The sequence below is a fragment of the Streptopelia decaocto genome (genome assembly GCF_964273445.1).
Source record: "Streptopelia decaocto genome assembly, chromosome: 1".
NCBI classification, from domain to species: Eukaryota; Metazoa; Chordata; class Aves; order Columbiformes; family Columbidae; genus Streptopelia; species Streptopelia decaocto.
In genome coordinates, this window is record NC_138663.1 from 105,242,371 (window position 1) to 105,267,667 (window position 25,297).

The window sequence follows — 25,297 nt, forward strand, 5'->3', positions numbered from 1 at the left end:
ATGAAGGACTTTATTTTAAGTGACTCATTGCAAAACAAATGCTTTACTGTCTGGTAGTGGTTTCATGAGCTTCTGTTGCCTTGCTGGTGATTGCCTAATGTTCTGTGATTTTTTGCTGGAATTAAGATTATTGAAAGATCTATGTTGAACACTTAAATGTTAAATAACATAATTGTGCTTATTGAAGTCAAACTGTACTACTTTGTTCGGAAGAGCCATTAGCTGTGGGATATGTTTGGCAGAATTTTGTTAATTTTTTTCAGTGTGTCTGTGACAAATTAAATTGTGTGGCTGTAATTATGAATCAGTGAGGGTCAGATCACAGTTTCTTTTCTGCTTCTAGATTATTTTTGTAAAATATAAATATCTCTAGTAGCCTATGTGATTGATTTCACTTTTTCTAGCAGAAGTTAGGCATGCTATTATCTTTAGGCCTTATAGCCTCATACTTGGACAGATGGAAATCATGAGCCAATCACAGAACATGCCATATCATATCTTAATATGCCACTTGATTTATCAGCACAAAACCCAGATGTGATGTACTAGATATTGCTGGAGCAGCTCTGCCGGAGTAAGGCAGCAACATGATGCTTCTCCATAGCATGTGTGTGGTCAGTATAGACTGTTACTGTCTCTACTCAAGTTTGTTGATTTTTCTAAACACTTATGCATTTTTTTAAGCAACCAAAAGAATAAGTGAGAAATTCTTGTAATTATGTACAATGAGGCAGTAAAATTAGAGCTGAATGATGTAAGTTTCTGAAGGACATCATCGTATCTATTTTTCAACAGTCTTTTTATGTACTTGTACTTTGTGTCAAATTTTCCTTGATATGCAAAAGAAAAATAAATATTTGAAACAAAATAAGGAAAAACATTTGAAGAAATGTTTTTGTCCTGTGATATTTTGAAGAACAGCATATAGTTTGGTAGGAAATGTTTTTCTTTCCAGAGAAGAATAGTTATAGTTCCAAGATCTTGATTTATGCTGAGGAGTACCTTTCTCCTTGAGTACTCCCATCATTAACATCAAAGATTTTTCTAGTAATCAACAGAGATACAGTCCTGCACTGTTTCGGAAAATTGCTGTCATGTCTCGTAAATTGTATAGAGACAATAGGTGTCCTCTATCCTTTATGTAAAAACAGCAGGAGTCCTCTATCCTTTAAATGAAATAAAAATAAATTATTTTAAATCAGGGAGCTCATCTAGTTTGATACTGGTGACAGGAAGTATGAGGTATTACAGTCTTGTGAGGAAACCTGGTAGAGAAATCTCTGGGTGTGCAGGAAAAGAGCTGTGAGAACCTGTAAACGTACTCACCTCTCATCTGTGGCTAAGTGGACTGACAGTAAATCACATGTTTTCTCCAAAAGCAATTCTCATGCATATTTTGAGGTAAAGGAAAGGATTGAGCCCTAGCATGAAGTCATTCCCATCTCCAGGACTGGAGATATGCTTTTCCCATGAACAAGTATCTCCTTTCTCCTCTCTATATATTTATACATAAAGGAAACAGACATGGATTAAGCAGTTTTTGTCTTACTCCTATTAGGTGGTACTAGCAGGTTTGTGCACGGAGAAGAGACATATTTTACCCCATTTTAGACACAGATAATCATGGAGTCTGAATAATCAATATGTGTACATCCTTAACTTTTACACAAAGTGTTTTCAGTTACATTAATCTATTGTTGCATGTGTAAGTGTAGAACAGTGCTTTTCCTATAGTTTTGTAACACAGAATGCTTATAATATATGTTCTCAGTAAGCAAAGGTTGTACCAGTTCTAAGAGAGATTTGACTTGTGTGTTTGCAAATTTGCCATTGCCTTCAGAATGCAAAGTGAAATATTGAGGCCAGAATTTTTTAGTAGAACAAGATAATGAGATGCTTAGTAATAAATGTAGCTGAGTGAAGCAAAACTACAGCTAAGTGAACTCAAATTTTCATACTTCATTATATAAGTTAGTAGTAAATAGTAGAGATGAGAAAGGATATTCTGTGTTCCATAAAGATCACAGAATATTTAGGATTATTTCCTTGATATTCATTGAAGTCTCAAAACATTGAATCAACTAGTAACAGCCTATCTATCTAGACAATACATTAATCAGATATGAGAATTATTTGTGTTAGGAGTTGGATACTGAGCTCTTGTCTAAGGAGGGTTTCCACAATCAGACTGAACATTGTTTTCAGTGCCATTTTGTTTCAGAGTACAGTCTTGAAAAAAAAACTTTTGAAATGTAAAAGAGATATTTTAGAGAATGAGAATTCTGTTTTGGAGAATGACCAATTTGCCTGTTTTTGAGGAGCAGAGAACCAGATCGACTGAAGAGCTCAGATCTCCAAAAGGACTTTTAAGTAAAGGTTTAAGTAACAAAGTCTAAATTTGATCTGTAAAGAACCTTTCAGATTCCCACAGGAGCTTGAATTTTCACTGTTGATAGCCCTCATTGCTCAAGGCCCTGCTTTTCTTGTATCCATTATTCCATCCATCTTCTCAGGGCTTAGCAACGTGGTGTCTGTTTGCTTTGCACCTAGCATGGTTGATGCTTGTTTGAAACTTCAGGTTGGGCCTGTGTCATCTGAGAGCTCCAGCATCTCTCTCCTAATCCAGCAAGCATACTCTTTACCACCCTTACTATATGCCTGCAGAATTGGTCCATATATAAAATGTATTCCGTGTTTTCCAGTCTTATTCTGTATTAGTTTGTGTAAATGGCAAATATGTACAATGGCTGATCAAAAGCTTTGTGTGTTAGTTTGTTGCACAGGCTACATGTGCTGCTTGTCTGCAACATCATGCAGTGTGTAGGAGATTGAGTTCTTACTGCTTTCTTCCCCCAAGGTAGGATATTCTATATATGGCTGACAAATTTAAGAATTTTTTTAAAATTTTCTTAAAACTTCCATTTCTCTATAAAGTTTGGTTGAAACTCGACATCTAGTTCAAAATTACTAGTGGTGGTAGCAAACAGAGAGATAGACAAACAGAGCATTTCAGATGGATTCTTCCTTTGGAAACTAGTTTAAAACATGGTCGATGAGGATTTACTATTTTTATGTCACCTCATATAAACTATTTAGTTGGTTTAGAGCACTCAACCAAGAAGTGGGAAATGTGCACTCAGCTTCAGTTTTTGTCCTGCCTAAGGGAGCACTCTGAAACCCTACTGTTTTGTAGGTGTTCCACATCACAGGCAAGTTCCAGACTTTTTGACAAGCAGGTGCATTGTATTTCAAAATCTATGCACAGTAATCTTCAGTGTCCTTGTTTCCATTTTAGCTTTGGCTTGACTGCTTCAAGAGTAGCTGATTCCTAGAGAATGCCATTTAGGTAGGATGAAGTCCTCCAAGAAACCTGGGCAAGAATGCCCCTTCCTAAGGAGAAACAAAATGTTACTAGTGTAACTCCTCAAACCACTTATTATCTAGTCTCATTTTTGTGTTGTTTCACTTCAGGTTATTTAGATATTTGTGGTGTTTTGTTGGGTTTGTTTTGTTTTAAGATAGGAAATATGTGATATGTAAATTATTGGTTACTTAATTATGACACCACTAATTAGTTTAATGAACTAATACAAGCAATAAAGCTTTTCAAATGAACATTTCTTAAATATTATAGTATTTCGAACTGTTTGAATAACTTTTTCTTCCTTACATGTGTTGCTGAGGTCTTTATGTTCCTGTTCTTCATAGAGCCACTCATGCTTTAAATATTGTGAGTAGTCGCAATCCTACAGGATATTTGATAGTATATTTTACATAAGTCTTTGCAAGACTGTGACCCGGGATCTTTTAAAACTTAATTTCCAAATAATCACATGCACTATACACATCAGGGACAGCAGCATATAGCAGGTAAGCCACATGGACTGGATTTTGTGAATGGTGCACAATTGCTGTCTGTGTGAGGCAACAGCTTTTCATTCCTACATTTCTTTCGGTGTACTTAGCCATTACTTCAAGAAAAAAAATGCAACCTTTTGATGGTTGCCAAAACATCTACATGTGAAATAGGAATGTAATGCTAATGGATAAATTTGGCTCTTCTGCAAAGCGCTTGTATGCACGCTGTCTAAACATTGGCATGTCACAGTCAGCAGAGGCTTTTGAAGGCAATTAGAGTGTTCCTTTTCTGAAAAACCTTTCAGAGGCTTAATTAGCTGGAGCACCTAACAGCAGATACCAGAAGTCAAATAAGCTGAATTTACTCACACTCTTAGCCATGTTCCTTCATAGTGTTAGTAACTATTACTATTATTACTATAGAGTTAATAAATATCACAATACTATGACTTAGTAGTAAAATAGTCTTTTCAGTTTAATTTAAACTATTCTGTTTGTAAGCTTCCTGAAAAAAGTATGTAGGAACTGTATTTGATGTAAAAGCTATAGACAAGCCTTTCAGAATCAATCTGAACCTGAAATGCTTATTATCTCCTCAGTTCTGACATCCTTTTCTTTGCTATTCTGTAAATTGTTTGAGCAAATGGTAGTGCTTGGACCTTTGTAGTATCTCAGCTGAATTTATGGAATGTATCAGCCTTCCGATTGGACCAGTGTATATGAAGGGCAGCTTTCAGTAGCAGAAAGTCAATTTGAGTTCTCTCTGAAGTAGTAGCATGTGCTGCTTCTGCTGAACTAACCTTCTTCAATGCAACGTAGATATAGTTGCGTCACTTAAACCAATACAGAACATAATGCTTCCAAGTTTTTCTGATAGATCTATGATTGATGATCAAAGGACTTAAAAAACCCCAACCAAACAAACAAAACCCACCATACAAGTTACACACGGACACTTAAACATATATATATATAAACAACTTGAAGTGAAAAATCTTTGTGTTATTCAGTACTTGGTTATGGACATATCTTCAGTTATTCCAGAAAGGCTTCACTTTTTTATTGCTGTTCTCCAATCCAGCCTTCGTATGCTATTAATAGTGGGATATTGTTGTTTTCTTTTCTTTTTTTAAAAACTGTGGTGTTTGGAAAAGGTGTATAAGCTAGATCTAGCTCATCAAGTAACCCAGGTAGCCTGCTGCCTGCCTGCTCACACACCCGTACTCTGTGACCTTAAAGCTTCTTCCCCATTGTGTTACTAAAATTCAGGTGCTGCATCATTGTATGAACAGACCTACGCTAGTCATGTCACATTGGCTACATTTTGGCCATGTGCTAAATGCATTCCTGCTCACACAACAAGAGAAATGTTTTCATTTAAGAGAAAAATGTGACCTATGATGATCAGTTTTGGTGAGACTAGAGAATACTAGAGGAATGCAAAGGCAGGTGTTAAGTTATGACTGTATAGTTAGCACTTATTAACACTTTCAAATGTAATTAGGGACTCTGGTTTAGGACAGGCTTCCCTTAAGATGACAACTTTTTTTTAAGGAGGCACAGAGAATTTACTTTACTAAAATCATATTCATTGTGGATATTTGGACTTTAAAACTCAAACTTTTGGCAATCAAAATTGCAGGTCTCACTGTAAGCCTTAGCCACATTCTAGTACAGTATTTTCATTACATCTCACAAAGATAAGTACCCACACTCATATTTTGGACAGATAAAATCTTGACTCTCAGAATAACTAGGCAACAAGAGTCACAGGAGCAACTCCTCTGCAAATTTAATGGATATCTGGTACAGATATGAATTTTTAGCATTTAACATTGTATTTTCATACCGGGGTTATTAATTGTGATGTATCTGCTACATGTGGTTCTGTATTGCATTTGGCCTGATCACTGAGGTATTTAGCAGATTTGTAATGATTTTTTTATTTTTTTTGCATTGTAAAATTCCTCTGCCTTTTTTTTTTTTTTTTCTTTGATCCTCAGGGAAAAGAAAAATGAGAAGACACAACAGATCTTGCTCATTTCCCTTTCTTTGCTTTTGTTTTACAGGAGACACATGAAATTGTGGCTATTAAGAAATTCAAAGACAGTGAAGGTAACCTTTCCTACTGCATAATCTTTCATGTCAATAACTACATTGTTAATATCTCTCCAGTTAAAATAAGAAGTCTCATATATCAAGACATGATTTAAAAATGATAATGATTTATTAGCTCTGTGAATATTCAAGGCACTTGATCCTTCACAGCTGCCTAGGGACTGCATTATACACTCCAACTAGATAACTACTGTTCTTTCTTAGCGCATCTGTCTTAATATAGCTGAGAGAGTGGTGCCATATACGCTAGTAAGATCTACAGCTTGGAGCAAAAACTCCTCTTTGGTAGTGGCTTGCACAGTCTTTGGGCTTTATCACCCTTCCTCTGTGGGAGGGCATCTAAATGTTCGGAAGACTTGAAGGGGCAAATGGAGGAGACTGGGAGAAAGTCACCGAGAAGTTCAGTGCTACAAAAAGGAATTGAGGAGCTCTTAAGGTTCAGTGAGAGGATTTGAGGGAGCTCAGCATGGCAGGCTTCACTGTCCACAGGAAACTTGCCCTTTGCCCCCTCACAGCAGCCTCTAGGTACTCTCTCCAGTGTTGCTGAGTTTGCAGAGAGCGGGGATGAGCTCACTCTTGCAGGGCTTAGTTTGGATGGCAAAGTGGGTGGCAGAAGGCAGGACATATGGAAAGCCTTGCCGGTGCTGCACACACCTATTCCTCACCCAGCAGTAATGAAACCAAAGATCTGTACAAGACAAGACTTACTCTGTGATGTACACTTGTTGGGTGACAGTGAATCCCAGTATCCTGGGAAAAACTGGCAGTCAACCACGAGAGCATCTGTTTACCTCATGTACATCAGAAGCTCCACTGATCCCTCCTGGGCTAGCACAAACAGAAGGAGAATCCAAGTACAATAGTAAGAGGAGTCATCCCTTTCTGAGGCAGCGCAGCCACGATTTGCTGTATACCAAGGCTTTAGCTGAAGGTTTGAAGGATGTGGTTTGAAGGAGCACCAGCCACTTTCCTTTTGGTTATTGTTATAGGATTCCTGGTGGCCACAGAGCTGTTGTTGGTTGCAAGGACTGTAATGTTCAGTCAGGCACAGCAAAGTCAGATTTTTGTCTATTGTTTTATGCAATGCGAACTCTTTGCTTTGCAGCTGATTTTGCCAGGCACTTGAAGCATATATTTGATGAATCTTTTAGGTCTGCTATTCAGAAAACAGTTTTAAATCCCCATTAAAGAACATAGGAGATAATTGTGGTGACCATCTTGACCAGGTCATGAGAGTACTTCAGAATTGCTTTCTGGAACTCAACATGGCTATTAAGTACAGATCCTAGGCAACGAATCTCAGTATTAAGCTTTGAACGAGATTATTATTTTAGCCTGTCTACCAAAAAATGAAAACAAAAAAATGCAACATTGCCATAAAGTCTGGCTTTCCAAGAGTATTACGTAATTTCAGTGTACATGATTGATGACTGCTTTTCAGAGTTGTAGCGAGTTGTTTACAAGTTTCTGGAAATATGACAGAAGTTCTTTTGATGGATTTGATTCAGCCCATTTCACATCTGTCTCGTTAATATGGTAGTTCATTAAAAATATGAATATACTGTAATTGTTTCTATTGCCATTTCTGTTTCACTGAATTTTTGCTGTTGTTTGACATATGCATGCTAAATATGCTGCAAAGAGAGTGTCTAGTTATAGATTGAAATTAGGTAATCAGGCTGATGCAAGCCAACACCAAGCACTCAGTTTTAAAATGAAATGACTTAAATTGGTCTAAATTATATATTTATTTTTTTTTACTCAAAACATTTGTGATGATAGTATTTTGTTTTCTTCTTCTCTCCTGCTACACTTTGATTTTTTTTTTTTTTTCTCTCTTCTGATGATGATTATATGCATTTGCATGACCTGTGTTATTTTCTGTCCCCTGAAAACCTGTTTTTTCCTTTTGCCTGCTTGGAAAAAACAATTTCTCTTCCTTGTCTCTTCTTCCTCTGACTGTCTTTGTAGTACATTACCTGCAAATGTGATATAGCTTTGCATTAATGCAGTCATATCCCATTTAATATCCCTCTGTTGTGGACAACAGTTCTAAGAGGTTAAGAGCCCTGCTTCTACATGTGCATGGGCAAATGTACTGAATTAATGGATTTCATTTTACTAAATGAAAAATAAAACTTAATATAATCTGGTTTACTTGACATTTTGTGGTAGTATCCTCTAAAACCCAGTCAGTTCAGAGCCTGTTAATGATAAGCAGCGTATGTACCTTTAGTAGAACACCCCTTCTGTCTTGAACAGCTTTCAGACAACTGAATTTTTGAAACATAAGCTGAAGCAAAGTCACTCCTCAGAACAGGATTCAAGGCTTTATTGAATCGATACTTGCTCTGCTGCCCTCTGTGGCCACTACACTGGTCTGCATTGCAGAATTTCCGTCAAAAGCCTGGGAGGGAAACTTACAGGATGTGCTTTGGTCTTAAAATTTGTCATGGTTTTCGGAGAATGAAATTGAGAATCAAACAGATTTCGTTGACGTTGTTCAGACATGAGCTTCACATTCCAGTGTTTCTGCAGAGGACATATTTACCTTGCTAGTACTTAATGTATTTGTGGGATGGAGGATATGTCTGTACACATACATGTATATACATTTTTAAACATATTCATGCTCTTCATAGTGAAAAAGGGGTTTGTTTCTTATTACTTTTTCTGCCACTAAAAACCTAGGTGGTAGTGGTGGGAAGTCTGTAAGGGTTTCGTAATGATAGCCCAGTCCTCAGTTACCTTTCTTGCAGTGCAGAAGCATCCAGGCAGCAGAGAGTCCATACTGGAGAATGAACCTTTTTCTCTGTAGTATCTAGAACCAGAGAATTTAATTAGGGGTTCAAGGTAAAGATTTATAACACTTGCTACTTGGAGGTTTCATTTTGGTATTTTAATAAGTTGGTTTTGTTTACTTTGTACTCTAGAAAATGAAGAAGTCAAAGAAACCACTTTACGAGAGCTTAAAATGCTTCGCACGTTGAAACAGGAGAATATAGTGGAGCTGAAGGAAGCCTTCAGAAGAAGAGGAAAATTATACTTAGTTTTTGAATATGTGGAAAAAGTGAGTTGAGTTTGTAGTATCCTTGTCACAGTTAAGTCATCAGCTTACTCAAAAAGTCTTTAAAATTACTTTTATTTTTAAAAATCTAGCTGCTTAAGCTCTATAAAGAGGAACAGTAGAAACTTTAATACAATCTGAGTTATTGTAATTAGACATTTATTGTGAAAAATTGTTACTATTGTTTTTACTTCATGTGTTGGTCTTTAAAAAAAATCTTCCTTATGTGAACACAAATATGTTCAAATGATGTAGACATACGTACCATTTGAAGAAAAAATTCCATCCAAACTCTGTAGTCCATTTTAATTGTAAAGCTGATTGACTGTCCTGTGTTATGTTGTGTAATGAATCTTGACGTAATCTTTCAAAACAATATCATAGGCTTTTGACCTTGGAATCTGTTTCAACTTTCTCCATTATTCCCTGTTAAAAATAGGATTTGTTTGTATATTTCTGTAACAAGGCCACTATCAATAGTAGCTTAGAGGGATTTGGCAAAGATCACTGTCATGATTTCCAATCCTGACCTCATTTGAAATGATTCCAAAGTTTCCCTAGATTGGCCTACTGCTGCCAAGCATCCTGCTCAGTTCCCAGAGAGAAAAAAACTAGAACAGATTGGTCTTTCATTATTTTTGCAACCTTCATGATGAAGGTAGATCTTCCCCCTCTATTTTAACCACTTTGCATTTATTCATGGAAATAATTAGATGGTATTCAGATACATATAGTAAAGATAAATGCAAGCTTAAATGTGTTATCTCTGTAGCTTTTATGAGATAGTGTTCCCTTGATAGAAATTCTCATTCTATGTCCTGCCAGTGTGGTGTTGCAGTCTAGCATAGTGCTAGTCCTCTTCAGTCAGTTCTCTCTCATGTAAAGGTTCTTCTCTTTAAATGATGTGTCTCCGTTACCTCAGTTTGCAATTTATTATGTTGGATAACTTTATTGCATAATGTGAGGTGACCTATATTAGGCACAGTTTGGCAGAAATCGATTTTGGTTTCACTATCAGATCAACTACTTCTGATGTGGTGGATCTGACTCAGATCTAACACTCAAAACTTGACTAGTTCCTCCCATGTTCCTTGTAATTTTTTGAGACATGTGGAATGTGTTTGATCACACACCAACTTAGAACATACATTTAATTTTGTGTTATAATTGACTTGGCTAAGTTCTCTGTAGTACTGGGTTGGAAGAGCAGCAGAAGTAAAAGAAATTTAATTGATTTCGTAAGACATATACTTTAAAAGTTTCTAATATTGGTAAAAACACCAGGCTGCAATATCTGACATTATTTGCATTAGAATAAAAGAATTATAAAGGTGGACATCATGTATAGTCTGCGCGTAATGTCATTTCTATATTAATAGAAATGACAGTTAAACTTCACTGTCCATGAACGTTTCTCATTTTCAGATATTTCAAATAGTTTCCACAATAGTTTATTCGAAGACCAGGATGATTTCTGTATTTTTGGATGAAGGCAGAATAGAAGGAATTAAATAAAATGTGATATAGTAGACTAATTTTTGTTTTAACTGGTGATGACCGCCTTGTGTCCTTTATGGAGTCTTAGCTCTGCAATACTCAAATCCAGATTACTTAACTTCACATTTAGTGTAATCTCCTTTATTCATCATCTCCTTAGTTAATGTCTTTATATAGGATTATGTCTCACTGTGTTGATGCTACTATTTTAGTTCATATTTGTAACACTAACCTCTTGACTTACTTATCCAGATCTATGGGCTTTGTGTGGACAAGAGTCTAACTAAAATCAATATGTTTCCTTAACAGAGAATTCCTTTCCTCAGAACTAAAGTGTATTTCTAAGGAAACTTACACTCAAGCACATAAGTTCCAGTGTTTATTTACAGATTGCAAAACTTAGTGTTTTTGAATGTCTCCATTTGTTTTGTCTTGTATTTGTGTTCTTTAAAATATCTTACAAGAGAAACCCAAAAAAATTATTACACAGCCAAAGAAAATGTTTGTCAAAGACAAGGTAAACTTATTTTAAATGAAAAATCTACAAATGCTCAAATCCATAATGAAATGAGTTGTATAAGGCAATATAGCCAAAATACTCATTTCTATTTTAGTATTCAGTAAATAAGACTTTTCTCTCTTTAAGTGGGCTGCTGCTGTCCATTATTCATTCAGGATTCAGAGAACAAGCTCCGTTGTACTTCTAATTGTGCAAAATTGGAGGCATTTGCTAACATAATGGGAAACTAAATGTCCTTTTTGAAAGAGGAAATTTACTCATGTAAACAATCAGTTTGTTTTCTTCCCTGAGTATGTCTATGAAACAGTTAATACGGCCATAGCTTCTGTAGTGTAAATATGTCTAAGATCAATATAGCTGAGATATAGCTATAGGATACTCCCTAGGCTACTACTTACACTCCATGAGGCATTTTTATATCTTGCTTCATTTGCACTAACAGGCTTGTGTTGCTTTAACTGTACCCATTAACATACAGACATGATTTGTGATTTATCGTGGACTTCATATGTCAAAGCAGCAGAACTAGCTTAATAATGAAGAAAACAGTATGTTAAAGCACAGTCAGATACTTGTAAAATGCTGTACTCTACTAAACTTCTCATATGGCCACGCTGACCTGGTGTTTCTGTTTAAGCAAATTTTGTAACTAAATGACTCTTTGCAAGTTTTAGGATAAGTGGTTTGCCAACAATCTTTGAAAGACTTGTGATATATTTATGGTTCACCTTCAGGGATTGTTGGCTTCACAAGTGCTTTCTCTAGAGCAAAACCAGCAAGTAGTATGCTTTTGTTTAAAATACACTCCTTGAATGTTAATCTACTGATTTTGCATACCCAGGCTCAGTGGCCTAAGTATGTTGGTTCAGAATGCTGAATGAATGTTATCTTCTAGCAACTACAGTATAACTCCTTTAAATAATGTGTCTTTTAAACATTTAGAATATGCTTGAATTGCTAGAGGAAATGCCAAATGGAGTTCCACCAGAAAAAGTGAAAAGTTATATCTACCAGCTAATTAAAGCAATTCATTGGTGCCATAAGAATGATATCGTACACAGAGGTAAGTGTGTAGTTCTCTACACAGAAATAAGCCCTGGGTAGGAATTTGCTTTCTAAAGGGAAAGATGTTACAGCTTGAAGTAATTTGCATTTAACATAAATATTAGCAGTCACTTTATATCAACAGAAAAAAAAAAAAATCTGTAAATTTGACAGGGTCTTAAGTCTGCTGTGTGACTTCAGATTGTTTTAGAACTAATCTACATGTAAAGCTTGCTGTCCAGTTTCTTTTGGTTACAATAGAAAGTTTGTATCATGCACAGCCAAGTGAAACTGCAGTACAGACCTTGCCAAAGGAAAAGGAGGGTGTTTTTAAACATTTCATGATACTCAGTCATTTCACTTTTGAAAGGAGGTTTTTAAAAACATTTCATGCTACTCGGTCATTTCACTTTTGAATCCAATAATACAATATTAGGAGAAAAGTAACCCAGAACTTAAAAAAGTAACCCAGTTTGGTCCCCATGTTTTATCTCTTAAGGCAGTTCCTCCTAGCTCCCATGAGTTCAGCTCTGTATATTTACTTTCTCCCATAAGCTTCAAGCACTCAAAGTACATACCTTGATGTGTGATTTTATCTAGTTTTATTTATTTTATCCTGATTTAATAAAATTGTATTTTGCTTTGTGGCTTTGCAAGAGTAATATTTCTAATTAATGTTTCCAAATAATGAAAATTTTCATATAATATTCTGTTTATATTTGAGACTGATCAACCATAAGCAAGAGTCTGCAAATATTCTGTAAAATACGGATTGAAAAATATACTATATATGGGTACTACGATATCCATGTAGGAATAAAAAAAGCTTAAAACTAGGAAACACATTTTTTCTAAACAAGTGACAAGAGGTGATCAAGAAGATCATCGTAGCTGAAAATGTTGAGCACAACACACTTAACATTGTATTGGTTAACTGGGTAATTAAATCTCAGTTCTTTGTATTATTTTTCAATATGCAGTATTCTGCACATTGGTTTGCTGCCCAGAATTATCTGTGGGCACCTTTTGTCTTCACATATTTTGTTGGGAAACACTTTGAAAGACTTCAAAAGGCAGCAAATTAATTCTGCATGTTCACAAAGTGAATTGCTGGAAGCTGTTTCAGCAGTTGCTCTTTTAATGTTTCATTTATGATTACATGAATATCTCTAAATACGTTATAATGAACTAATATTTGTTGACAAAGTTCAAAATTAAAAAGAGAAGCTAACAGCATTTTTTTTTCCCTCTGTCACTCCGATACTCCAGATATCAAGCCAGAGAATCTCTTAATAAGCCACAATGATGTTTTGAAGTTGTGTGACTTCGGTAAGTTCAATAGATAGATACCTTCTTCCTGCATTTTTAAGGAAAATCTCTTGCAGTGAAGTTTTGCCTTATTCTTGTACGAGTTCTACAATATGTACTGTTTAAAGCCATTTTAGTGGTCAGAATTGATTACTTCTTCAGGTTTGTGGCTAGTACTTTAATTTGAAAAATCTTTGGGCTTCATTTGCGTACCCTGTGCAATACCTGTATTAAAATGTCAATAGAAACATGGCATTTGTCTTCCTATGTTTGACAAGGTTTTTACTAGCAGTGTTATTGGCACTCAGCTGAGAGCAGTGCAGATGATAAGCTGATTATGAGGCTAGCAAAACTGTAAGTTTATCTGGCCTGTGAATTAAAATACAAAATAATTATTGTTTAATAAAGACTCAATAAACTTTATACGCCATTTGAACCGCTGGCTTTCATAGACTGTTATGTGTGTAGTTATAGGTCAACTTTTGTTGTTGCCTTAATCAAGGAATCATATGTCCGTGGATGATTAATGACTGGATGGCTGTAGGATAAAGACAGAGTTGTGTGTGTAACGTTAACTTTCATGTTTCCTGTTTTATCAATGCCTGTTTAATGTCAACTTTAAGAATGTCAGCTTTTCAAGAATCAGGACCCAAGCACAAGGCAAAGTTTGCCCATGTGAGTAATCCCCAGAAGACAACAGGGCAAAGCGTACACTGTTCCAACAATCTGTATTTTTATTCTAAATGCTTCATAAACACAGAATATTGTTCCCTCTAAAAAGCATACAGTTTGGCTTGATAAAGAGAAACCAGTTCCATAGTGCTACTCAAGGGCACTTTTCAGTGAGAGAAGTTTGAAAGCTGTCATTTCAAGCCTCTGCAATTTTGAATGAAAAAAGAACTGCTAAAAAAATAGATTGCGAGAGGTTTTTTTAGGAACACAAATAAGACATCTGTCATTTGCAGTGCTGTTTATTTCTTTTAATCCTAAAGGTGTTTTTGCCTAAGCATTCAGAAACAATAACAATTCTAGGAAAAGTTTTAGAAGATTTGGTCCTTATGAGTTATTTGAACTAAGGGCAATTTATTCTGCAATGTAAGGAACTGCACAGCTCTGACAGAACAGCAGGGTACCATTGCATAGTGCCCTCTGTCCCTTTGCCTTTTCAGTATCCACAGGCCTTCTGTCTGCAGCGCTGTGGCCTCTCTCCCCTGGCAGCACCAGCAGCCTTGCCCAGAGCTGGGAGGGCAGGATTTTTCCCTTACCCCTGTAGCCATCAGCTAACAAATCTTTGCATGTGAACTCATGTCAGCATCCTCTGTGCAGTAATATTACAGGCAAACCAGTAGCCAAACAAGAGGTACGATCGTGTTCTGGATGACAGATTTCTCACTAGGTATGGATGGTGTGAATTCTGCTCGCAGTGATGTTCATGCGGTCTGTTGACTTGCTCACACTGGACACTACAACCATGTCTCTTTCTGCTGTTAGAAAAGAGGGGCCATCACAGCGTACTCACAGTGCTCGGCACAACCTCAAGGAAGTTATGGGTATTTCTGTTGTTCTTGCTGTTCATGTGGGTTACTTGAAATTTTGATCAAAGTTTCAGATTTAGTTGAATTTAAAATTCCAAGCAACTCTTATAATTCAGGATCAATTTTTTTTAGCCTCATTGCTAATTGACATTATTGCTAGTAGCTTAGGCTCTCCATGTAAAATGTCTGTCAGAATGTTATTAGCCACAAGCATTTCCTGAACATGTACATATTAGGATGTAGGAATTCACCTTTCAATATGATTTGTGGTATACTGTCTGCATACCAAACTTCATGCATGTTTGGAACACGGATATTTGTCAGATGCAGTGCCACATTCCTCATATGATAACGAATTCAAAGACCAGGTCTATGCATCCATCACAGTGCAGATACTGAAGTCACTGGGTTTTTCTGAAAAGCCCAATGGACAAAACAGTTTGAATAGAAAAGTTCCTAATTTTTTAACAAGATAGTTCTTCCTAATCCTTGTGCCATGTGTTCTGTACATATCGTGCTAGATAAAAATGAAATTTAATGTGGTGCTTGCCTGGACACATGTTGTGTGGGTGTCATTTCTGCCAATAGGAGTGGAAAAAGGGAACAGTACAAAATGCCGATTACAGCAGATGCATCTAACTGTTGGAAATATAATAGTTAGGCTTTCTGACTGGTGTGTTTGTTGATTTAACACCAGGGCTTCAAAATTACTTGTTTTAGCAATCTCTTAATCTCTGGAAGATGCATAAGCATAGACATTGTGAAACATAGGACTGGAAAAGACCTCAAGAAATTCTCTAGTTTTTCCACCTACTCAAAGAAAGGATTAAGCATGTCTGTGTCATTCTTGACAGACGTTTGCTTAGCTTATTCTTAAAATTCTCAGTAATGGTGGTTCCCTAGTGTTCCTAGATAACTATTAAAGTACTTACTTATCATTAACATTAGAATGCTTTACTTTATGTCTAACTTAATTTTGCCTTATTTCTTTGTAAGAAACTGACAATCTTCTCCTTTTTTTCTTACATCTTTTTCCTTCTATGTTCTGAATTGTTTGAAGTCCTTTCTTGAAATCTCTTATTTTGCTTGTTCTCCCTTCTTGCATCATGATGCATTTGCAAACTCTATTGCTTTCATAGTTGCTCTCACCAAAATCACCTTCCATCTTCATCTTCTAATGTATTCTTTCTCACAGTTTAAACTAACCTTCTCCCTGGTTACCTTCTGTTTCTGTTGTATCAAAAAATTATACCTGATACCTCAGCACAACTTGGGGCAAGGAACAATAAGCACATGAATGAATGGTTTTTCACTGACAAGATTCATCAGATGGGTCATGTTACAACCATACAAGTATAGTAGTGTGGAAAAAGCAATTCTGGCAGCTTCTGCATGAGAACTGAGATATCAAGAAAAATGACTGTTGCGTTTAAGTAGCACTTATTGATTCTGAAAATGCAATTATGCCTTATACCTCTGCAACGCTTCTGAGTTTTTATTCTTTCTTCATCACTCATGCGATAATAGAAAGACTCATAGTGATTTCACTAAAGTGAATTTTGAATCATTTTTAATAGCACATCCCAGTAAGAAAGCATTTTGAAAATGTTGCTTTTATATTTCAGTCCCAAAAATTTGTCTCAGTTTTAGCTCTAGTAAGAAGCCTACATAACCTGGAGTCTTGCTACTACTATCTATCTGTCCTCAGTCTCGCTTTATTATTTATTAATTATTTGAAAACAGTAAGACACTTAAAACTTTTCTGAAAACAGTGCCAGCATCTGCTGTAGAGTACTTCTACGTGAAGAATCCAATAACATTATTACTGTGGTGCTTGGCTGACTTACTATAAATGGAGAATGAAAACAAAAATATAAATTATTTCTACATGTGGGTTTTCCAGTGCATACACTCCTATCACAGTCAGTGGTCTTAACTGTTATGCCCTACGACAGAAGTTAAGCTTTGGTATAATTGCAAATAAGTTATTACTATTACTATTACTATTATTATTATTATTAACAAAATGATATGGAAAGGGAAGCTAATTTGGACTTGATTTCTGATCCTGATTCACTAAGAGCCTTCTTATTAATGCGATGCTAAAACAGGTGAGAAGCTGACACATGTGGAGTGAGCCAAATGCAGAGATAAAGCAATTTTGCTGATTGTTGGTAGACTCCTGCCTTTTGTAGTTTTAGGGAGATGACCCTGTTTCTTGTCAGATCAGGAAGGGGGTGTCCTTAGATGAGAATAATACGTAATTTCTTGACCAGTGTAAAAATTGAATGCAGTGAGACTATGGTAGTTAGGATCAGTGACTGGAAGGGTCTGTTCCGCATGCATGTTACATTTCTGATGTTATGAATCTTGTTCTGCAAACAGCATCTCAGGGAAATTTAGTGGCAGTAGTTCACTAGATTGCATGGCATACAGACAGGTAACTTTTATCAATCTGTTTTGCTTACGGCAAAGCACCGTAATGGCAAAACCCTGTGGACTTCTGAGGAGAGTACGCAAGTAAAGTAGTCATTAAAGCAGACGTGCTTTCACTGTTTTATCAGTAAAAGCTTGCATTTCACAGAATCACAGAATGTTAGGGATTGGAAGGGACCTCAGGGATCATCTAGTCTAATCCCCCTGCTGCAGCAGGAGCACTTAGATGAGGCTACACAGGAATGTGTCAATTTCAGTAGACAAGCAATTGTTGGGGACATCATTCGGCACTAGGGGCTGTAAACAATTTGCTTCTATTAAAATAGGTGTGAGTTCTTAGTGCCAAAACCAGTGGTGATACACATATTGTATTTTAAATAGGATATAATCTTTCACACTGTTTCTTTGACAGGCTTTGCTCGTAATCTCTCTGAAGGGAGCAATGCTAACTATACAGAATATGTGGCTACCAGATGGTACCGCTCACCTGAACTGTTGCTTGGGTAAGTACAATTTGTAGAACTGCCATGATAAATCTTGATTGATTCTTTATATTTTTTTCAAGCACCTTTTGTAAGACTTACCCATGGAGAGCTGTGCTTGATTTAAAGGGAAGATTTCAAGAGGCTTCCAGATTTTCACTAATTTTTGTTCATTTCCAGTAAGTCAGCGTGAGTCATTGACATATTGACCTGTTGTGAGCTGAGCAGTGTTTAACTGATTAAAATACGAAGCTGAATTGTAGCAGATGTACTTCAGATTCCTTCCCATTCCCTTCGGAAGGGGTTTCCATGGTAGTGCTGTAGCCTGGAATGTTCCATCAGCCCTGTGGCGGACATCACACAGCAATGGCAGTGCAACCTTCACCATGCTACACTCCAAGTCCTCTTCATCCTTTGGGTGAAAACTGTGATTAGGTTTTCATTCCCAGTTATCCTGTACCAGTACTACTGAAGTAGCTCAGAAGGATGGTGCTAAATTTATGCTAGCCAGGAAGAATTTATTGAAGGAGGCTGTATGAATCATTTTAATAAAACACTGAGAAGTAAGTGTTGTGTTGCCCGTGAAAGCAGTAGTTACGTGAGTAGCTTCAGCCAAACTATTTAGTTTACTCCCTTACTAATCTGTAAAATTAGTGTTTCGCTACCTCACAAGGTTAAACAGATTTTTGTGCGCTGTATGAAAAAATTCATAGGACACAAAAAGGCAAAGGAAGAGACAGATATAACTGGAGATCTACTATTAACATATGTGTTCTTCTGACTACCATCAAGTTTTGCACTCCACTATTCTAAACTACATGAATACTTTTGCAGAATACAATTCCTCTATATGTACCCTGTATGTATTTAAATATACATATCCTGGAAATAAGGAATTGGTAGCCACAGGACAAATCAAAAAAGTACTAGTCATTCGCAGGGTTCTTTAGGCAAAATGTTTCATGCTGCTGAGAAACAAGTCTTTGTTGGATGCTTTGACTAACACTGAACTAGACATTTCTTGAATAGTAAAGCATTAGATAACATTGTCAATAAAGTAATCCCAGTATTCCAAGAGCTGTGCTAATCTTAGTCTTAATTGGTAGGCAGTTGTGTTGTTATGTGCAGAATAGTATGTTAAAGTTGTCACTAAAAACCTCAAAGCTCAGCTTTTCATATATCGGAGAAAATAAGTTATTATATTAAGCTTCCAGCAAAGTGCATGTGTGTGTAGGTATGTATGTATAAGTATAAAAAAAGACTTGGAAAAAAGCATCAATTGTGACCTTTTTAGTTACACAACATTTTAATCTTCATCTATAGTAGTAGTGAGGATTTAGGAGGAAAGACATGAAAAGCTTGACAGATGTAGTATTAATCCCACCTGCAGTTTTCAAAACTGTTTTGCTACCAAAGGAAATGTAACAGGAATCTCATCTGTTTATAACGGACTAAATTTGTTTGATTAGCTTGTAGAGAAAGGGAGGTAGTATGTGTATTTAATGCATATGACTTCAGCTTTGCTGGTGTATGTTTTTAATGCCAAGCTTTTCTGGCACAAAGTCATGTCTGCTTCTTGACAATCCTGTTCTGTTTCCCAGACACTCATCTTACCCGTTCCCCTTTGCCTTGCATTTACCAATGCTTTATAAGCATCTAATATTCAGAAGTCTTCCCAGGATTATTAAAACATACATTTTACCAAATACAGTTTTACTTTTTCATTTTTAAAATGCGTCCCAGAGAGGTTTCTGTTCTGCGATAAAGTTCAAGACTTAAATTTCAGGAGGGGAAAGAAATTGCTCCCTAATTATTCACAGAACATCTAAAATCTACTCACTTTGGAGAGCCTCAGGTAACTGTTAGTGGAATACTCTGTACCCTTTGATGATAAAATATTGCTAAAAGCCAGTAAATTTTAAGGCATAACAAATTACTAGATGAAAACATAATTTAGGGAATTTAATTTGTGCAGGAATGGACTATAGTACTTCTGATTTGTGGTCTCTCTGTCCTATAGTAGTTATTTCATTTATTCAGCCACATCACTATTGAATTGTTTGCTTGTTGTGATCCAACAAGGCTGATCCTGCCAGTCCAGGAGTCTTGAGCATGCCTTTTCAAACAAAAAAGTTATGGTTTAATCTGCCACTGCGTTAAGAAATGGGCATTTTCTGATTTGTTTCTGTTTGGCTACAGAGTAAATAGTGGAAACTTCTTAAACTGTGATTCAGCTTCCTTTGTTCTTGTGAGCAAGGAAGGGTGATGGTCTCTGCCTCAATTGTGTTTTAGCCCGTTCCTCAGCCGTAATCCTGGCTTGTTCTCCAATGCCCCAGCGTACAACCACCTTTTCCCTGTTTCACATTTTGGTGGAGAAACCTGCCTATTCAAGGGGTTGCAAATAAAGATGTGTTTGTTTTTCTGTCATGATAAAAAGGTATGTTTTTTTAGTTGCACTCTCACAAACTGTTTTGTTTACAGAGCCTCAGTTTTCCAGGACAGGCACAGAATATCTTAAGAGCAGATCCTTGGCTTTGAAGTCAGTTCTTGTCTGTGTTGCCTTTTGCAGCTTGGAGAAAAACTTAGATCTTCCTCGGCACTCAGACCTGACCTAATGGGTGGCTTGGACTAGCAGCATTATAGAAAAAAGAAACATTGAGTCTCTCAGCAAATCCACACGTAGTCGCTAGGCGAAATTAGTAAGGGAATTAACACGAAGAGCCATTGTAGTGGTAGTACTTCAGGAGCTTGGGCATTCTGTGCTTTGCCATTTGTGATTCCCTGTCAGCAGTCTATTCCAATGGGGCAAACTTGATTTTGTGATGATTGTTTGTGAAAGGACTGAGTGTCTCGTGGCAGTTTCCGAAAGGCAAACAGTTCTTGAAATGCTGGTGTCCTACTACAGCATTCCTAACTACTGTACACTCCTGCAGCAGGCATCTCAGTGGGCTTGTAGTTTCATTCAGGCTATTGTCCAGCTAGAAACGCTTTCTCACCTTCACCTAACTAAATCATCAAAAGGGTTACAGGGTCCTGTGTCAAAGTGCCCTCCACAAAAAGTAAAGCAACTAATCATGAATAATCAATGGGGAAAATTCAGATATCTTTTTCTTTAACCTCAGAGTATTCTCCCTCTAAACATCTTTGATCATCAGCATAAGGAGGGAGTGAAGGGAACAGATTTAGGATAGGATTTGTCACCTGCAACTCCTGCTGCTGTCTTATTCCAGAAATAGGCAAGCCAGCTGTTACTTAAAAATCTCTTGAAACAGAAGGTGAGTTGTTGGATTACAGGTTTCAAGAAGAAGAGACTCAGTGAAATGTGTTTTCAGTCCAGTCTTTGTTCCAGTCTTTATTCTTTTTATATGCTTTTTTCTTTTAGATGAGAACAATTCTCTGGTCATTTTTCTTGAAACCTGAACATCCAGAAGGGATGCTTGGAACATGTTGGATGCTTACAAAAATTTTTTACAAATTCAACAAGCAAGAACTTGGGCATACAGAAAGAGAGTTGCTTCGGCCTATAGCAGGAAAAATGAAAAGCCAACAATATGTAATATGTTAGCTGTTGCACAGTTGTGGTAGGCAGCTAAACAAGCTTGCCAAGGAACAGAACCTTAGGGTGAAAATCAGAAACTGTCCAAAAGGGTTCTTCGTTTCTTCAGTGTTCATACCTTTAGAATTAATGTTGCAGTAGTCTACCACTGCTTTTCATACAAACTTCCACTCTTGGATTTCCCATCATCAATATTGCGTTTTCTTCCATTAAATACCCCTGTATGTAGTCTCAAGAAGTGCTGGTGTAGCCCTTGCCAGTGTAGCATTGACACCACTTAGTTTTGTTTCTGATGAATTCCCTACACCTCTTCATTGATGACCTAGCTTCTTCTGTTGTTAGCAGTTTAAAATATTAGGTGCCATCCTCCTCACCACACAGCATTGCTTGCACACAGAGACCACCCATCAAAATGTCTTCCCAAAATCCCACCTCTGGCTTTGCTCCTAAATAGGAATTACTTATTTTATCATGCTTTCATTGCTCCTCACCTGTGTTTTTTAAGGAACAGTTTTCAAGGCCATTCTGTTTTCTCTCTTATTACAGTTTCACTATATGAATGCTGGAACAGATTTCTTGCCATTTCTGTTCCAGTACTCAGACCCAGTTGTGCCTATCCCCATATTAAGCACAGTGGAAAAAGAAATGTAATGCAAGAACAGAGCACAGTCATCAGCCCCTGGAGAGAAGGGGAGTTAGTGCTAGTTTAACTTGGAATGGTAAAAAAAATTATTCTTGTATGTAAGATTTTTCACAAAGGTAACCAGATCCCCAGGGATACTTGAGAATTCCTCTCCTGCCTTTTCAAGCAGTGATACATCCCGCAAGCCAGGGCAGAAACAGAGGGCTTGATATTGGGGGTAATTTCTTTGATATCAAAGTTTATTTTTCTGTGTTGTAAGGAAGCGAGCCATGGGAAATATGGCCAATAAATTGAAACAGCTCAATAAGAAGACAGTGTCAGTGGGTATAAAATGTTTTATGTTCACTTTACAGAGCCCCTTATGGAAAAGCTGTGGATATGTGGTCTGTAGGCTGCATCCTGGGCGAGCTGAGTGACGGGCAGCCCCTGTTTCCTGGTGAAAGCGAGATTGACCAGCTCTTTACCATTCAGAAGGTGCTAGGCCCGCTGCCAGCCGAGCAGATGAAGCTCTTCTATAGCAACCCACGCTTCCATGGCTTGCGGGTAAGAGAAAGCTTTGTTCTTTTTTTTTTTTTTTTTTTTTTTTTTCATTTACTTATGTAGTATTTACGCTATTGTCTCTGTTGCTTTGAAGGTTCTTTTCATTTATGTTGTGCATTATCTATTGCACATGTTTCTGTGTAAGTGTAGGATATTTAGATTATAAGACATTCATAATTCAAAGTAAAATTTTGATTACACCAGCACTGAGTTTTACAAATATGTTTGATTTACTGTTAAGAGTCAATTAAAGATTTTCTTTCACTTCTTTGACTTTTTTGGGGATGCAAGTTAGCATTTGTAACCCAGCTTAGCATTACCCTGACAGGTTTGCACTGTGAAATTTAGTGACATAGCCCTGTCAGTTTGGGGTGCAGAAAATTTATACCTGCTATCTTCAGGCTACTGTGTTGGAAAAATCTGGGCCATAGATGCTGCTGTCACGATGGAAGAGCTTTTTGTCTTTTGCCTTTTATTCCTGGGGAGCTGTTGTAAGCCACGTGAGTAAAAAAGCTCTTCCTTCTGACAAAGTTGTTCCCCTGGGGTTTGCCAGTACCATGTTATGATAGAGACTCAATAGTGTGGAGAAGCTACTCAAGTTGGGACATGAGATATTGCAAAATCCTAGAAGCAATATATAACTTTATCTGTAACAATACTTGGTCAGTGGTTGTGCTCATGTTTGCTTTTAATTCCATTTTGATTGTCATTTTTTATTAATTACTGTTATTTAGAAAGGGAATTTATTATCTTGATAAATGGTCTGAAATCCTTAGTGTAAAATCCTATGAAGAGACATGGAAAGGTTTTAGGAGAACATATCTATGCTGAAGACTTGAGTTTTAGTCTATAAAAGAGAAAACTTAAAGAATGAGAAAGTGAAAGAGGAGGGACCGAGTTGTCTTAAAACTTGTTAAAGGTTGCCATAAATTTGGTTTAGCTGACGATGGTAAGAAAAGAAATAGTTGGTTTAAGGTGTTAGGATAATTATTTTAACTGCCAGGATAGCTAATTCCTAAGAGTTTTTGTTCAAGTTTGTAGACCTTCTATTAATGGAGCATTTAATAAAACGATTAGACAAGCATTTCTTGCAAGGTCATATGTGTGTTTAATGCTATTTAGAACAGTGGGCTGGATGGGATCTTTTATTTAAAACATTATACCTCTTATGAGGAAAGCAATGCTTTAAAAGTTGTAAGCAAATAAATTACTGCCTCTTCAGCATAATTTTACAGCAGTTCTAGTTGTGCAGTGTATTCTTAGTTGGGTAAATGCTCTGTAATGTCTTAGGATGAGAATGAAGTATCTTTGTAGCTTTAAAATACAGCACTTCAAGATGACAGCATAGACCTAATGTGATTAGCACAGGGTTGAGAGCTCTAAGCGTTCTCATCCTGGACCAATGGTTTATTCCTTGGCCTCAGACATGTTCCTGCCTTCTTAGCCCCACCTGTAAAGTCAGGATACTAATGATGACGACAGTGACATATGTCTTCTAATAGAGTAGGTTTTGAATGCTGAAGTAAAGTCTGAATAATGACCTAAACTTGAAAAATATTGCAAAAAATGTTGGTTTGGAATGCGATATTCATTAGTTAATTAATGGGGAAAATGTATTCCATACTGTAAGACAACCTTAAAAGTACATTTTTTTCTGAATGTAGCGTAGTGCTTAATAGTGGAAGATTTTCTGTTGCATGGCAGATAGAAGGTATGCTCTGATCCTGCAAATTATTACTTACAAGCTGGATCTGGCACTGGGTGTTCATAAGATAACAACTAGCCCAGGATGTGAAATTGTTTATCCATGTGTTTCGGTATGGTATTGTAGCACAAGATTTTTAAAAAATACAGTATGAACACTCCAGCACCACCTGCACATGTATGCAGATGCACATTTGCATACTTTTCTGTTTTTTCTTCCTGCTCATTTCCTCCATGCACATATATATGCGCACACACAGTTTTCTTCACTCCTGAGGTTTAGGGAGTATTTAGTGGTCTCTTTTCAGTCCTTCTGAGGAGGAAAACATTCATAGTATGTTGAAGGCCAAGAAAAATAAAATAAATCTGGGATCAGAAAGTGCCAATGGGTTCATGCCTTTATGGAAAATATGAGTGATAATGTAGGGCTGTAAATATTGTTCTACAAATAAGTTATAAATAAGCTGGATAATCTGCACAATCCCAGTGAGTAGCCATCTCATATTATTGGTTTGCATGGCTCCATTTTGCCATTTGCTTCATGTAAAAAGTGGAGGAAGCATGAAAGCCTTGGTTGACCTAAGTTACCTTCTAAGATCAACACAGCAGACTTGGACTTAATCAAATTCTCAGTCATTAGTAAACCACTTCAAGAGAAAGCAAAGTTAAAAGAAAAACACAGAGACTATTTAGGAATAAACACATTCAAATTAATGCTCTTTCATTTTCCTTCGAAGCTCACATAATGTAGTTTTTGAAAAGTAATGCCAGTATAAATGATGGGCAGCAATTCTTAGTGGTCTAACACTTATGCACATACAGTGCATGTGCAATGCATTTTGCTTCCAAATGCAATTTTGGAAATGTGTTTTTGTGCTGTGTTGTTCTTTAAAGCACAGGTTTGAAGCTCGTATTTAATCTGAGGAAGGTGAATGTGTAAATATATGCACCTACAGTAACAATCCCTAGGTATGAGAGCTCAAAAATGC

The 25,297-nt window shown here is 36.7% G+C and overlaps 1 protein-coding gene across 1 annotated transcript in view; it reads left to right on the forward strand.

The window, feature by feature from the left end:
* Positions 1 to 25,297, forward strand: part of CDKL5 (cyclin dependent kinase like 5) — an 80,857-nt gene that overhangs the window by 18,878 nt on the left and 36,682 nt on the right. The window contains exons 3-8 of the mRNA XM_082069913.1: positions 5,928 to 5,973; positions 8,910 to 9,046; positions 12,003 to 12,123; positions 13,374 to 13,433; positions 17,796 to 17,886; positions 22,418 to 22,607. Coding sequence (XP_081926039.1) covers positions 5,928 to 5,973; positions 8,910 to 9,046; positions 12,003 to 12,123; positions 13,374 to 13,433; positions 17,796 to 17,886; positions 22,418 to 22,607 — 645 coding nt within the window. The remainder of the gene's footprint in view (positions 1 to 5,927; positions 5,974 to 8,909; positions 9,047 to 12,002; positions 12,124 to 13,373; positions 13,434 to 17,795; positions 17,887 to 22,417; positions 22,608 to 25,297) is intronic.